General features: G+C 40.3%; 2 protein-coding genes and 1 pseudogene across 3 annotated transcripts; 2 read left to right on the top strand and 1 right to left on the bottom strand.

Annotated features, from left to right (window-relative positions):
* Positions 1–3076, top strand: LOC137716097 (putative E3 ubiquitin-protein ligase LUL2). Its single transcript, XM_068455492.2, has 4 exons — positions 1–200; positions 374–968; positions 1670–2165; positions 2624–3076. The coding sequence occupies exons 2-4, from the start codon at positions 478–480 to the stop codon at positions 2744–2746; spliced, it is 1110 nt and encodes a 369-aa protein (XP_068311593.2). The 5' UTR covers positions 1–200; positions 374–477; the 3' UTR covers positions 2747–3076.
* A 290-nt stretch (positions 3077–3366) lies between these two features.
* LOC137714314 (putative acetyltransferase At3g50280 pseudogene) lies at positions 3367–5203 on the bottom strand (annotated as a pseudogene). Its single transcript, XR_015960884.1, has one exon. The product of XR_015960884.1 is annotated as a putative acetyltransferase At3g50280 pseudogene (transcript).
* Positions 5204–10981: 5778 nt separating this feature from the next.
* Positions 10982–12614, top strand: LOC148698143 (uncharacterized). The gene is made up of 3 exons (XM_088690386.1): positions 10982–11625; positions 11791–11882; positions 12328–12614. Exons 1-3 carry the CDS (start codon positions 10982–10984, stop codon positions 12612–12614), a joined length of 1023 nt encoding a protein of 340 aa, XP_088546512.1.
* The last annotated feature ends 1785 nt before the right edge of the window (positions 12615–14399 follow it).

Genomic DNA, 14399 nt, shown 5'->3' with positions numbered 1-14399 from the left:
GAAGAAGAAGAAAGTTAAGGCTTGTCTTTCCTTCCCAACTCCAAAGGTGGTCGTGGCGGACGTAGGACGTTGTCGTTGGTTGGGTCGGTGGAAAGACAGACACCCCAATATCCCATTTCCAGATTCATTCATTCAAAAATCTCAACCTTTCTCTCCTATCTCTCTCTCTCTAGAATGCAAACAACACATCCCAAGCCAAGGTACGTTTTCTCTGTTTTTTCAATATCATTTATCATGTTACTTGTTGGGTTTTCATCATAATTTAATCTTCTCAATTTGTTTTGTGAATTTTTATTTATAAATGATTGATGGAAATGATTTGCTGATCTAACTTTTAACAAATTCCAACACTTTCATTGGGCTTCTTCTTCAGGTTTCTCATCTGCCAAACAGAAGATTCAGATTTGATGGTATTTTCTGCGTGTTTGTAATCGTTTAATAATTAAGTGGAAACTGAAATTCCCGAGTATAGAGACAATGGGTAATTTTGGAAGCAACACCTCCGGGGGTCGCCGGAGGCACCGCCCGCAACCCCAAGTGTCTGGGGGCACTCATGTTTTTGCTGCTTCCACACCACCTCATCCGTCTCAATATCCAAACCGACAAGACTCCAATCCGCCGCAATACCATCAGAACCCGTCTCAATATACAAATGGATCAAACCCCAATCCGCCCCAGTTCTTCCAATACCCCAGATTCTACCTGCCGCCGCCTATGCCGGTACCGTATCCGCAGCCTTTTCACGGCAGCGGAGTCTATATGGGCCCCACTCCCGCCAATTGGGTTCACGGGCAGTTCCCTTTCGGTCCTCCTCCCCCTCAGGGTGCTCCCTTTGTGGAACATCAGAAGACGGTCACCGTTAAGAATGCCGTGAATATCAAGAAAGACTCTTTGCGGGTTGAGCCGGATGAGGAGAATCCCGGGAGGTTCCTTGTTGCTTTCACGTTCGATGCTGCTGCGCCCGGAAGGTAAATTGCTCGTGTTTCATGGATGCATGTTTTATGAGAGTATTTTTGTATGTTTTGATCATTGGAGTAGTGATGTTTGACTAATGACTACGGCTTTTTGAAAAATGTAGTTCTTTGATGATGACATTAGATTAGTTGAATTTGTTTCGAGCTGATTATTTGGTTTATTGGTGATACTTGGTGGTCATGTTAGGCAATATTTATATGCCTTGATCAAGTCAACTGTTTGAAAACATAGCATAGTCTTGTAGACCAAGGAGGAAAGCGTATAGCCTAGCTCGAGCTGTCAAGCTTATTACATGGTTAATATTGTCTAATTATAGAGGTTAAGGGCCTAAGGTAGATGAACTGCTAAATGAAGTTATAAGGCTTCTGCCCCTGCTGTAAAATGATTTACAAATCTGTCGGCGTTATTTGTGACATGGCGATTATGGGAGTCTAATATTTCTCGATTAGATTTTAAACAAACCTCTTTTCCTAATTGTCAAAAATTTCTTATACAGTTGTTAAACACCTTCATACGATGTTCTTAGACAACATAATGTGTATTTGCAGCTAGAAAGGGTCCTCTCGTTCTTCTCAACCTTTTTTTTTTTTTTTTTTTTTTTTTTTTTTTGGCAGTAGCTATACGTATTCATGTGACGTTTCTTCTACAAGTGTTCCTTTTTACTTAATTATTTATCCCCTGCTTTGTGCCACAGCATTGCAGTTCTTTTTTTCGCTAAAGAAGATGTAGACTGTAAACTGATAGCAACAAGGGAAAGCTTGCTTAAATCAGTTACAGTGCCTTTTGAGGAAGGACTTGGTCAAAAGTTTAGACAACCTTCCGGAACTGGGATTGACTTCTCAGTGTTTGAGGACATAGGGTTAAGTAAAGAGGGTGACATAGAAGTCTATCCTCTTGTGGTGAAGGCTGAATGCTGTCCCTTGAATGAAAGTGAGCAGGAATCGGTTGGAAATTCAGCTAGGAATTCTCAGATCACCCAGGCGGTGTTTGAAAAAAAGGAGAATGGGGAATACAAAGTGCGGGTGATGAAGCAGATACTATGGGTGAATGGTATGAGGTATGAGCTGCAGGAGATCTATGGTATTGGGAATTCGCTTGAAAGTGATCAAAGTGGAAATGATGCTGGCAAGGAATGTATAATTTGCTTGTCAGAGCCTCGAGATACAACTGTCCTCCCATGCCGGCACATGGTATGTAAAGATTCTCTTCTTTCCCTCGTCTTCTATCTTTAGTTTGAATGAACAGATCTTTATGTGATGTCCTTTTTTATCTTGCTTACGAGAGAAATTGAATCTAAGTTCTATCCTTGTAAACCTCCACACAATTCCACTTGAACTAGGTTGTTTGGGGGAGAGAGACATCCCTAACTGTCATAACTTTTCTGGCTGAAAAAGTGCGTCATCCGCTTCCACCCCTGTCCCCTCCTACAGACTTCCATTTAGCCTCAGAAGTTAAGAACATATTGTTTCCCTCTTGGATGTATAAAGGAGTGTCGCAAATGGGCCAGAATCCACTTTGTATCACTCCCTATGTTTACGGTCTTTTGGTTGATGTTACATCTTGGGAGTTCTGCTCTGGTGTTGTAATTTGAGCATGCCCAAGTTTTATCTTCTTTTCTTCTGGCTAATATTTTGTCTTTTGACTGCAGTGCATGTGCAGTGGTTGTGCTAAGGTTTTGAGGTTCCAGACAAATAGATGCCCCGTCTGTAGGCAACCAGTTGATCGTCTCTTGGAAATCAAGGTGAACAATGGAGCTGATAGTTCAGGGTAGGATGCTATCAACACTGGTAAAATCTATAAAATCCAAAAGAAAACGGAAGAAGAAAAAGGAAAAACACGACCCGACTTTCTCACGTTAGTATTTAGTAACGACGGTATCGTGTCTTAACACAACGCGCTTTATTTACTTTTAACCTGTCTTGATCGTTGTCATGCTTTTCCTAATGACGCCACTGTGGATGCTTTTCCTAATGACGCCATTGACGATGCGAGATAGTCGTTACTTAACGTTATTTTTTCCTTGTATTTTAGTGCGATAGAGGGTGAGCACTATCGCACTAAAATACTCCTAATATTAAGTCCTTTTCCAACCTCTAAACAACTCTTATTTTTTCTTCAATTTGTGTAAATACTATTTTCTTTAGATAGTATTAAAGATTCAATTTGAAGGGTAAGCTCTCTAATACAGATTTTTCAGAACTATCAAATTCGACGTCCACCCCTATTAGAATACACGAAATGAGGTTTTTTTTTAGTCAAAATGGTCCTGGAGATTTGCACAATTCATCATTTTAGTTCTTGAGATTTGAAATCGATAGAAGAAGTCTTTGGGTTTGTTCACCGTTAAATCATTTTAGTTCTGTGAAATTCTTCGTTAAATAAGGACCAAAATGACAAAAAACACTTTCAGTTAATGAAAAACAAAGTATAAAAATCATCATTCATCCATTGTATAACATGTGACAATAGATGATGATTTTCACACTCATTTTCTCCTTACACACTCCTTATAGAAAGTCATTTTGATACATCGAAATCATTATACTCTCAAGTTGAGTTATTTTAAGCAACAACTCGTTTATTTGGACTCTAAAAATTACCAAGCACAATTGACACAGACTTTGAAGCTTACAATCAAAACTAAAAGCATAGGTCATGCGAGTATAGCTTGCATGAACTCTGCATCTTCTGCCATAGCTCGTAGAGTCTCTGAACAAAGACAAGCTTCAAAATCAATACTTCCTTCTTCAGCCCCAGGATACACCGTTAAGCTCCCAACCTTTCTTTCTTGAATTCCGCTTCGCACAGCAACCGGCCTTCCCCACCCAAAATCATTACCATACACATTGAACCGGGGCGAGCTTCCTGTGCGCAAATCAAGAGTTTCTGGATCCATTTGTAAATTTGGAAGAAATGTAGGAGCTTTTACCCAATCCTCCATGTACTTCCTCACTTCTTCAGCTTTCAGCGAACCAATTTTTTCGTTTATTCGGAAGGCTGCCCACCCTAGTCCATGTTGTACTAGCTCCCCTGCTGTGCACGTCACAAGAACGCCTAGAACCGCATTCCCGAGGTACTCTTTTGGCAACGGTGGCTCCATTCTTTGCCGCAATCCCACTGCAATCAGGTAGCGAACTTCTTGATCTGGGTTCAGATTTCTGGCACGCGTTACCGCTCGCCAAAGATGAGCCATGAGTGCTTGAAGGGATGAGATCGTGTTATTGTCCGTGGTGCCCATCTCAACGTTAGCCTTGGACTTGAGCTCTGCCACCTTCTCTTTAGGAAAATGAAATACTACCCTTTGTGAAGAATTCAAAGACGACGATCCATGTCCAATTACAGACTTCTTGGTCATGATTTCTTGAACGTAGGAGAAGGGTAGCTGAATTGGAAGATCAATCAAGCCGTCATGAAATTGACGAGCGAAAACAGGACGAGGTTGAGAAATTTTACCAGAAGGTTCAACACGAGAAATTTCAGACCACGTATTGAAGGAATGCCAGAAAGAGGTACCATCAACGACCATATGATTTATACTGCAACCAATAAAGATTCCGTCAACAAGCTCAGTGACTTGTACCGCAAGCAATGGTTTCGTAACACCCTCGTAGTTCCAAGCCTCCATCATAGAAAAGAGGTGGTTGACAATGTCATCTGCAAGATAAACAGATTCAAGGATATCCACCACTTTGACACCATCGGCAGCTGCATGGACAAACTCAGCTCCATCGCCATTACAGTCGATGAAGAAAGAACCAGTGTTATCGTCACCATTTTTAGTCAGGGCGAGCCGACCAGCGAGCGGGTAGAAAATATTCAAGGTCCGGGCAAGAGTGGATTTTAGGTGGTCTATCAAGCTGTTGCTCTCTTCCGTCTCTGCTGATTTCTTGAAGAGAAGCCCCTTATGAGTGTAATCAATTTGGATCAAGCGCAGATCCCACGGAGCTAACTCGATTCTGTGATTTAATTCATCATTGTCGTCATTCGTTGGTCGGATGGTGCTGGTGGAGATGTGCCGAATCGGAGTCATTTCAATTGATTGCAGCTCACAACGTTGAAAGGTGATGGTTATAGAATGTGGTGAAATAGTACGGTGGATTTGTTTACGATGGAAGATAGAACAACGAGATAAGCATGGAGGATTTTATAATCCTAACATACAAGAAAGATATGTAATTTGTAAACTAAAGGGGTCGTAGTCATTGTGTATTGAGAGGATTTAAAATTTTTTTTTTTTTTAATAAGTAACAGATTTTAAAGGATTGTAGAATTTTTACAACTTTCAAAGAATTCTTAGGGATTTTGATTAAAGATTTGAAAGAATTTTTATGGACTTTGATTAAAGATTTGAATGGATTTTGAAAACACCATAGAAAACTTTCATTTAACCATAAAGACAAATAATTTCAAAAATATCAAGGTTGCCCTTGAAAACATTCAAACAACAATTGAATGCAAAAGATAATAAAGTATGGGCATGGACTCCAGGAGACAAGGCATGTAGGAAGTCCACATGCATTAGTTCACATGTCTTTCAAAACAAAAGCAAAAGAAGGCAAATAATTCGGTCCACTTTCAGAAATAGTAACACCAACAATTTTAAAAAACAGTGCAAAGTTACTATTTAAAAAAGTTGTAAATAGTTGTTTTCTTTTTGAATACTTGTTTTGTTGTATAGGAAATTGATTTGTATATAAGGGAGTCTTTCCTCCAATGCAGAGACACCTCAATACACACTACTCCAATACACCTCAAGCATAGAGCATCTGAAACATTCCTATCATTTGTAAACACTTCTTTGTAAACATTTTACATATCAATAAAAGTTCAAGTGTACATATTCAAGCAATCTCCAAGTCTTAAGAAAGCTTTCTTTCTTTCTTTCTTGCTTTAGTGTGTTTAATTAGACTTCTAGTCCAAAACAGGGAAATATTACTGTTATATTATTAATCTACTAAATTGATGATCATACTTTGTTCAAGCACTTTGTTATAGTTGAATGATTGCCATACAAATAACTGGACATTAACCAAGGTACCTCTAAGTTCTTCGTACATCTGAGTTCAGCCTTTAAGGCCTTATACCTACATTGTGAGTGGTTGTCATGATGAAACATGTCGAGTTCCATGTGCAAGGTTTTATGTCTAGTTGTTATAATGGTCATTCGACTATTTAACCGGGCCTTTGCTTTATGAATTTGGTATCAGAGCCAAGTTTAGCATTTTAATAGTATAGTTATAATAGTAAAGTACCTTGAGGTATGAAGTCATTAACACAACTGATATCACATATTTGTTTAATTGTATATGAACAATTCAATTAAGGTTCTAGGGTTCATTCTTTCTTTATTATGATTGTCCGTTAGGCGTCTGGTTGTAACGAAGTACTTTTAATCATCAACTTAACCATGGTGTCTAGTCTAAGTCAGTAATAAAAAATCCATAAAGTACAAGAAGAACGAAGGAAACCAAAAAGTGACTTAGCATGGCGTCTGCATCAACAACAATTCGTTCATCCAAGAGAGCTATCTCAAGGCTAATCATATGGTGTCTACTATAACCTTGTCTCATACATCTAAAAATTCATATTAAAGGTAGCTAATCAATAGCATAAACATAAAGAATGATTTAAGCACAATAAATGAAACTAGAAACCTTTGAATTGATAAAAGAATAAATTTAACTAATACATAGAGTCATCATGAAGGCTACATCAAATCCATAATAAAGAATTTAGTTAATCATAGCCATCAAATTACAGCAAGACATAATCATGACAATCATAAGTACAAAGGCTGAAAAGATGTAAAAAAAAAACCCTTAGAGGACCCCTTGGCTTCTAGCTTTTCCTTAGGTCAATCCTCTAAACAATCTGATGAAGTGAGTCTTCACCCCTTTCACGTCCAAGGAATATAAAGTTTAGGTAAACCTTTACCGCAATTGTAAAATTCTAGCCCAAACAGGAGTCCCAATATTATTAGACTTCGGTTTCCTGACTCAAATTGGACTCCAATTATTCATAATCGCGTAGAATTCCTGAACTGACATTTTCCCACTAAAGCAGGTATAATTTCTTCTAGAAGCATCAGAATCATGATCTGTAAAATTCTACCGAAACTAGACATCTAGAGCTTTCTGTAGTGGGACAACACCTAGTTCATCCTAATGAATTTGTAACATCCCAACGAAAATGACAGTTCTGCGTAGCCCCTTCTAGCTCCAGTTATAATTTCCAAACAGTAGCCATTAAAATTGCGGATTGAATAAATTAGCATCTTATGATCGTTGGAATACTTCTCGACTTCAGTTCTTCCTAAATTTGATCCTTTTTTGTCTTAAAATCACCAAAAGACTCCAATGTCTTCTCTAGAGTCCATTATCTACAAAACACGCACTAGACATATCAAACAACCAATTTCACAAAAAAACATAGCATAAAACTTTGGAAATATGGGCAATATGAATGTATAAATATTGTGTTATCACCATGTCTTTGTGATAATACAGAAAGTTGTATTTGTAAACCAGATGTTAGCATAGTTGTAGCCAAGATTAACATGAAAGATTTTAGACCATGACATTTTAGTTATGAGCATTAGAAAAAGCATAATGTAGTAGAAGCTACCCCAGCCTTGCTACTAAAGTTTGGCTATCTTGATAAAATATTCATTAACCATATTTCCCGACTAGAATCATTTCCTGAAAAACTTATAAAAGTAGCAGAAGATTATCTATAACAATGGAAAGAAATTTGCATAAGTTTTAATAGGAATCATCCAGATTGGTATGTACAAATACATAAAGAGAAAGCTAGACATATAACCATGATTATTGAATAGTCCTTTAGACTATCTTTTATCTTCCCACACAGGTGGACTCCTTCATACAAAAATATTATGAGATTTTGAGGGATCCAAATATTAGCCTTAGATGAGTTTGAAGATTTTAGGTATGATATGATATTAGTAGTAGAAAAAGAAATGTATATTTACAATAAGTCAAAAGCGTATCATATTGGAGGCCTTAAAATTTCAAAGGAGAAACAGAAAATATGTATTACGAGGTAAAAAAAAGATAGGGAAAAAAAGGCAGATCTAGTGGAAGGAGACGAACAATACTGGAACAATTAGACAGAAAAGGAGATGCTCAACATCGACAACATAATGGAAGCATGAAGAGCTGGCAGCAAATTAGGAAAAGAAAGTAGCATAAGTTGAATAGCATTGTGGATGCAAATTTCTTCCTTCTTGTTCTTGGACGTAGAGAATTTAGAGAATTTTGCAAGAAGCTTGGAATTGGGTTTTTGGAGAACATGGGGTGGTATTTATAGGGGTGTGGCCAGTCCCTTTAGGAGATATGGAAACCGGCCACATTTAGTGGTTTTTTGGGTGTAATTTACAATTAATTAGCTAATTAATAAATTAATTGAGTAATAAATCAATTCATTAGCTAATTAATATGATTTAGGAGAAATAATTTGGGCATCACCTTGTGAGGGAGATTTGATAAGGATGGATGAAATAGATTTTGAATAAATACCTATTTTGATCACTTTTGACCTTGATTGAGTGATGATTGTCTGCTACTCGCGCGTAGAAGTTTCGGTGTGCCTCGAGGGTAATTTTGTCTTTTTAACCCTAGAATCCACGTGTCGCCGCCATATTTTTCTCGATTATTTTTTACTCTTCAAATGCCCCCACACCAGTTGGGCTGCTCGTAGGAAAATACAGTAGGTGTAGAGATCTTGCTTTAGGAAACATTTGAGTGTTACCTATTTTGATGTAAATTCCCTCTTTACTTAGAAATTAGACCCTTCTAGGAAAAGGAAATAAATTTCTCCCAAAGCCTATTTAAGTCCACCTTAAGTGGATTATTAAATCAACTTTGGAGAGCGATTTATTTTTCCTACAAGAGAGAGAAAGCTTAGAGGATATTTGTTCCCCCTAGCAATCTTTTACATCTTGCCCGTGCAAAGAATAGTCTTTTGTTGCTTGCTTTATCTTTTCGCCACTTCAAGGTAAGAAAAATTAATTTCTTCTGTTTTCTTAATATTTTTTGGGAGCCTTGGGGCTTGAACTTAACCCGACGAATGTCTGAGGAAGTTTGAGAAAGTGGCTGAAAAGCCACGGTTCAAGGGATGTCATGGGGTAGCCTTGGTGTGATGGTGGCTTGGCTCGGGCTGAGGCCTAGTGGCTGGTTGGAGCTTGGGTGCTACGGTCTGGGCTTCCATTCCTGGGCCGTGAAGAGAGATGAGCCGCATAAGCGCGGGCCTCCTTTTTTTTTTCTTTTTTTCTTTTTTTTTTGAAGGCTAGGCTCGAGCCCGTGCCTGGGAGAGAAGAGCAAGGAGGCTGAAAGGTATTTTGGGCCAAGGGCCCTGGAATGGTTGTTAAATTCTTGCAGCTTGGGCCGCGATTTTGGGCCAGGAAGGCCTAGTGTGCCGGCTGCTGCCTTTTTTATTTTATTTTTTATTTTATTTTTGGTGGGCTTGGGCCTGTGTCCTAGAAAGAAGAGAAAGATGTTGATAGCTGCTTGGGCCATGAGTCTTGTGGTGCCAAGCCTTTTTTTTTTTTTTTTTTTTTTTTTTTCTCTAAATCAGCCGCTAACGAATTTTCTTCTAATAATTGTAGAATTTCTTCAATCATGTCTTATTCGGGCCATAAGAGTGATGATGGCGTGCTGCCATTGTATCGTCAAGGCGGTGCTTTGAGCAAGGTAGGCTACTTTAAGGCTGCACACTTCAAAATTGGCTCTAATGACTCGTTTAGGGACTTTCTCGAGGCGTATAAGCACGCTATTTTGTCAAGAGTGCGAGTGAAGCATGTCAAAGATGGTAGCAGCTGTAGCCATATGGTGGGGCTCGGAGAGCCATCAAGTTCCACCCTTACTACTTTATTTTGGGATTTACTTTTCATATGCCTCGTTTCGTCCAGTAAGTACTTTGCTCTATGAAGTGTGCCCCCGCTCAATGTTCTCCGAATGCGGTCCTTATGATGTTGGGATTCTTCAATCTAAGCTAATTCTTTGACTTAGATCTAACCGTCAACAAATTTTGGTACTTCTTCGACATAGGCCACATCAAAAGAGTTGGGCAGCTGCGATCCCATTATAGGCTCTTCGATCATTCGAGTAAGGGAGATCATGACTGGGCCAATGAGACTTTGGAGATAAGTGGAGAATGGGAGTCTGATTCTTCCCTCGAGCTGCGTGTTCCAACGGTTTTCATATCCGATAAGTAGGCTGCTTTGTATTTGTGCTAAGCTGCTCTTTAAGTTTTTTATTGTCTCCCGCTGCTTTTGTAAATTTGGGGTTTGGCTCAACTCCTAAGACTTTTCTGGACATGAAGAAAGTGTATGTCGCTCTGGGTATCCTTTATGAGTATCGTGAGTGGTGTTGGCTACTTAGTCCTATTCGTAGAAAGAAAAGTGGGCTGCCTCCAAGAAATGAGATAAAGCAGATCAGGGCAGAAACATTAGCTCGTCCAATCGCCGTTATGGAGCCCACTGTAAGTGAAGGTGGGAAAAAAAACCTTCCCCGTCTACTCAAGTGATGTCAGTTGAGAAAAAGCCAAATACTTCTTCCGCTGCTCACGAGGGTTCGCCGGCAGCCCTTAAGCTTGTGATTGACTTAACTTCTCCCAATAGTGAGAAGGATAAGGTTGCTAGTCCATGTCGATGAAGCCTGCTATTCCAAATGTGGCTAGTTCGATTGGTGATAGGATTGCTCAGCGTAGAAGTTCCTCTATGCCTCCAATGCCAAAATTTGTGCCAAAACGTCTGTCTGGCACAAAGTCTTGTTCACTTTTGGAGAGGCTTGCTACTATAAAGAATGACAGGGTGCCTTTACCTACTACAATGGTGCCAAAACCCATTCCCTCTGTTGCTGAAACCGACTTTTTTGCTAAGAAGAATGAGACTACTCGTGCGGGCAGCTGTGAGAAATCCATCAAGTCTGTTTCCGAGGAAGCTGCTGAGATTTGTGCACTTTTAAGACCAAATCTGCTCGAGGACATGGATGTGTGCGCCAAATTTATTGATGGTGTCAAAGAGGTTATTGGCCCAAATTCCTTCGCGAAGCATACAATCGAGTATATGAGGATTGTTCTACTAGCCGTGATGCAAAAGATAATGATTCTCGCAGCTGAGTCTATGCTCATTGATCAAGAAGAAACCAAGGCAGCTAAGGAGGTGGCAAGAACTGTGGTAGCCGAAGCTTACTCCTCGGCCGAGAAAGTCAAGAAGCTGGAATCTGAGCTTTATGCTTTGAAGGGGTCTAATATATCTGCCCCCACTTCTCTGCAGCTTGAGACCACTCACCAGAAGATCGTGGATTTGAAGACTAGGCTTGATGTAATCCAAGTAAAGTATGAAAATACAAAGAAGGAGATCAGGTGTTACATACCTCAGATTCAAGACCTTGAGCGTGCCGTCTCTGAGCTCCGCTCCGTAGCTTACGCAAAGGATGAAGAACTGATCGATGCTTATAACCAAGTTATCCATTTCAAAAAGGTTGTTAATAGGCTTGAGCCTCAAGTGTTGGAACTCCAAGGTGCTTTGAACATCAACGACAGTCTAAGAAAAGAAGTAGAGGAACTGCAATGGGTCTATGCTTGTTTGCTCGAGGAGAATGAACAGTTGAAGGGTAAGAAAGATGGGTATGAAGCTTCGCTTACTTAAAGTCAAGCTGATTTCTACAAGCTGGGCTATGTAGACCATCTTTTTGGGCAGCCATCTGACTTTGAGTTTTCTGGTAAAGACTTCGAGACCTTCTCTATTTCTCCGGAAGACTTACTCACCTTTACTTTTGAGTCTTCTATTAGTGAAGTAGTTGGAGAGGTTGGTGCCCAGGCTAGGGCAGTTAGGTGTGAAGTGCCGAATGGTGTTGTTGATGAGAGTGTTGCGGCTGTTGAAGGTATGGCGATCGAGTAGTCGTGGGATGTCAAAGTTGTTGAAGAGTAGTCTTCTAGGTGGCCTTTACGATTTTCTTTGTTTTCCTTGTTGTTTTTGCTTTGCTTGAACTCATTCGGTCTTTGCTAGTTGTTTATCAATTTTGCTAGAAAATTTAATAAACTCATTTCCTAAGTTATCTTCGCTTCTTTTGTTCATGCCTTAACCTTTAGACTTTATAGACCAGTGGCAGGCATGCTACTTTTTTATAAGCAGACAGGCCCGCATAGTCTATGCATCCGTAGGTGTTGGTATAGAACTTTGCAAAGTTGTTAGTCATAGGGTTGGCAGCCGGATGCCTTACTTACATAAGTAAACAAGTATGCGTAACCATTAGGCTATTAACTTTGGCTTTCTCCAATTCCATATGTTGTGTAACAAGTATCACAACATTTTAGGACTTGGTGTAGGTCGTTCTGTGCTTGGTAATGGTGAAGCTTATCGACTACATAGCATGTTGGCAATGGATAAAGCTTTGTATATGCACGCTAACTTGTTTAACCTTTCACAAGAATGTCAGTTGTATAAGTCTAGTATGGTTTTACTACTCGAAGGGCAAGCCGTAGGCAGTCTTCCGGAAACCGTAGGCTACCTCAGTGCACTCGATAACAGCTTTAGGGTTCCAGGGCAGCTGTCCATAGGGCATACTGCGTTATGTGCCCCCTCCGTCTCTAGGGCCCAGTTTCTCATGGATTAGGCAAGAGACCCAAAATCCTTTAGTTCGCTAAGCCTTGAAAAAGACCATTGTGGCTACTTTTAGGAATCTCGGTGCAAGCCATCATGCATCTAGTTATACTAGGGCAGCCTGGCTTATCCACGTCTGGATATTCGGAGGGTAGAGTTTATCATTCCACTTTAGAGAGCAAACCCATGTGGGTGTCGGGGAATTGGTTTACCCTCTTACATTAGAGAGCATGGTTAGTCCATCGGGAGGTGTAATTCCTATGATGAGTCCCTAAAAAGGGTACGGTCTTTTTTTGAATGAGTGATCAGTTGTTGTAGACATGTAGTCGAGCCAAGTTGTAAATTACTTCTGAATTCCTCATTGAAAAACGAGTGAAACGAACGAAAACTTAGCGATAAAGTAGAGACTACATAACAACTGGATAATCCTCGGCTCGCGAGGTAGGGCCCGTTTAGTTGCTCGAGTTCTTCGGGCTTTGATGTAGTGGGAGGTCACACATGGTACTTCCTCAAATTGTAGGCATTCCATTGTTTTTCCATCTATTTGGCGTTCATGGTGGCGATAGTGTAATTACCATTGTCGTCTACTCTGCTGATCTTGTAGCAGTGATGAAGGCTTTTCTTAATACTAGATCTCCAAGTTGGAACTGCTAGATCTTTGCCTTTTTGTTGTAACTGGAAAGGAGTTGCTGCTGGTAGGCTGTGATGCGGGTGATGGTTTACTTGTTTTTCTCATATGCCAGATCTAAGCTTGTGGTCATCTCCTTGCTTTTATGCTCAATGCTTGGCAATAGAGTGCTGATACTTAGCACTGACATTGGGAGGAATGATTGCTTCTGAACCAAATTCCAAAGAGAAATAAGTCTCACCGGTTGCTCGTTTTTTGGTGGTGCGATATGCCCATATACATCTGGGGAGTTTGTCTAGCCATTTTCCCTTCTTATCGAAGAGGGATTTCTTGAGGCAGTCGATGATCATCTTGTTGGATGCTTCGGCCTGTCTATTGCCTTGATGATATTTTGGCGTGGACATGTGCTGCTTGATGCGATACTTTTGGAAGAACTTCGCCAAATTTTTGCTCACTAATTGCGAGCCGTTGTCAGTAACGATAGACTGAGGAATGCCAAATTGGCAAATGATATTCCTCCATATGAATCATTCTATGTCCGTCTAAGTTGTGGTTGTCATGGGCCCTACTTCTACCCATTTGGTGAAGTAATCGGTTGCCATAATCATCATGCCTCTGCCCCCAGTAGCCGGCGGCATTGGCCCTACCAAGTTGATTACCCACTGCATGAACAGCTAAAGATTCGTCTACGGGTGTAGTTCGCTGGCAAACAGTGCTGGTATCGGCTTTTAGCATTGGTAACGGTCACACTTTTGTACTAACTCCTTAGCATCTTAGTGCATGGTAGGCCAGTAGTAGCCTACATTAAGAGCCTTCTGTGCTAAAGATCAGCTTCCGGGGTGATTTCCATAGACACTTTCGTGGATTAAGCTTAGAACTTTTAGGTTATCGGGAGGCGCTAGGCAATGGAGATGTGGTACGGTGTAGGATCTTCAGACGAGAATGCTGTTCCACATGTAGTAGCGTGTTGCCTTTATTTGGAGCTTTCTAGACTCCAATATTTTTGTGGGAAGTGTACCACTGGCCAGGTAGTCTATAATAGAACTTTGCCAGTTGGGAGTTACACTAACCTGTGACACTTCGGCTGCCAGCCCCACCTCTATGCTTAGCTTGTCTAGATATTTCACCAGAATAGAACGTTTGAGTTGGTGGTCGAGGGGGGAGCCTAGG

Source organism: Pyrus communis, chromosome 3 (assembly GCF_041283825.1).
Source record: "Pyrus communis isolate YQ-2024b chromosome 3, ASM4128382v1, whole genome shotgun sequence".
Lineage (NCBI taxonomy): Eukaryota > Viridiplantae > Streptophyta > Magnoliopsida > Rosales > Rosaceae > Pyrus > Pyrus communis.
Note: the sequence above shows the minus strand (reverse complement) of the source record. Positions and strands in the feature narration are given on the sequence as shown.

What these genes read in the sequence shown, in the direction of transcription:
- LOC148698143 (XM_088690386.1), top strand. Translation starts at nt 10,982, where the DNA reads ATGGATGTGTGCGCCAAATTTATTGATGGTGTCAAAGAGGTTATTGGC. An exon ending in TTGAAGGGTAAGAAAGATGG is followed by an intron (nt 11,626 to 11,790) that starts GTATGAAGCTTC and finishes GTCTTCTATTAG; the next exon opens with TGAAGTAGTTGGAGAGGTTG. An exon ending in GAGTGTTGCGGCTGTTGAAG is followed by an intron (nt 11,883 to 12,327) that starts GTATGGCGATCG and finishes GACTTGGTGTAG; the next exon opens with GTCGTTCTGTGCTTGGTAAT.
- LOC137716097 (XM_068455492.2), top strand. Translation starts at nt 478, where the DNA reads ATGGGTAATTTTGGAAGCAACACCTCCGGGGGTCGCCGGAGGCACCGC. An exon ending in GATGCTGCTGCGCCCGGAAG is followed by an intron (nt 969 to 1,669) that starts GTAAATTGCTCG and finishes TTTGTGCCACAG; the next exon opens with CATTGCAGTTCTTTTTTTCG. An exon ending in TCCTCCCATGCCGGCACATG is followed by an intron (nt 2,166 to 2,623) that starts GTATGTAAAGAT and finishes TTTTGACTGCAG; the next exon opens with TGCATGTGCAGTGGTTGTGC.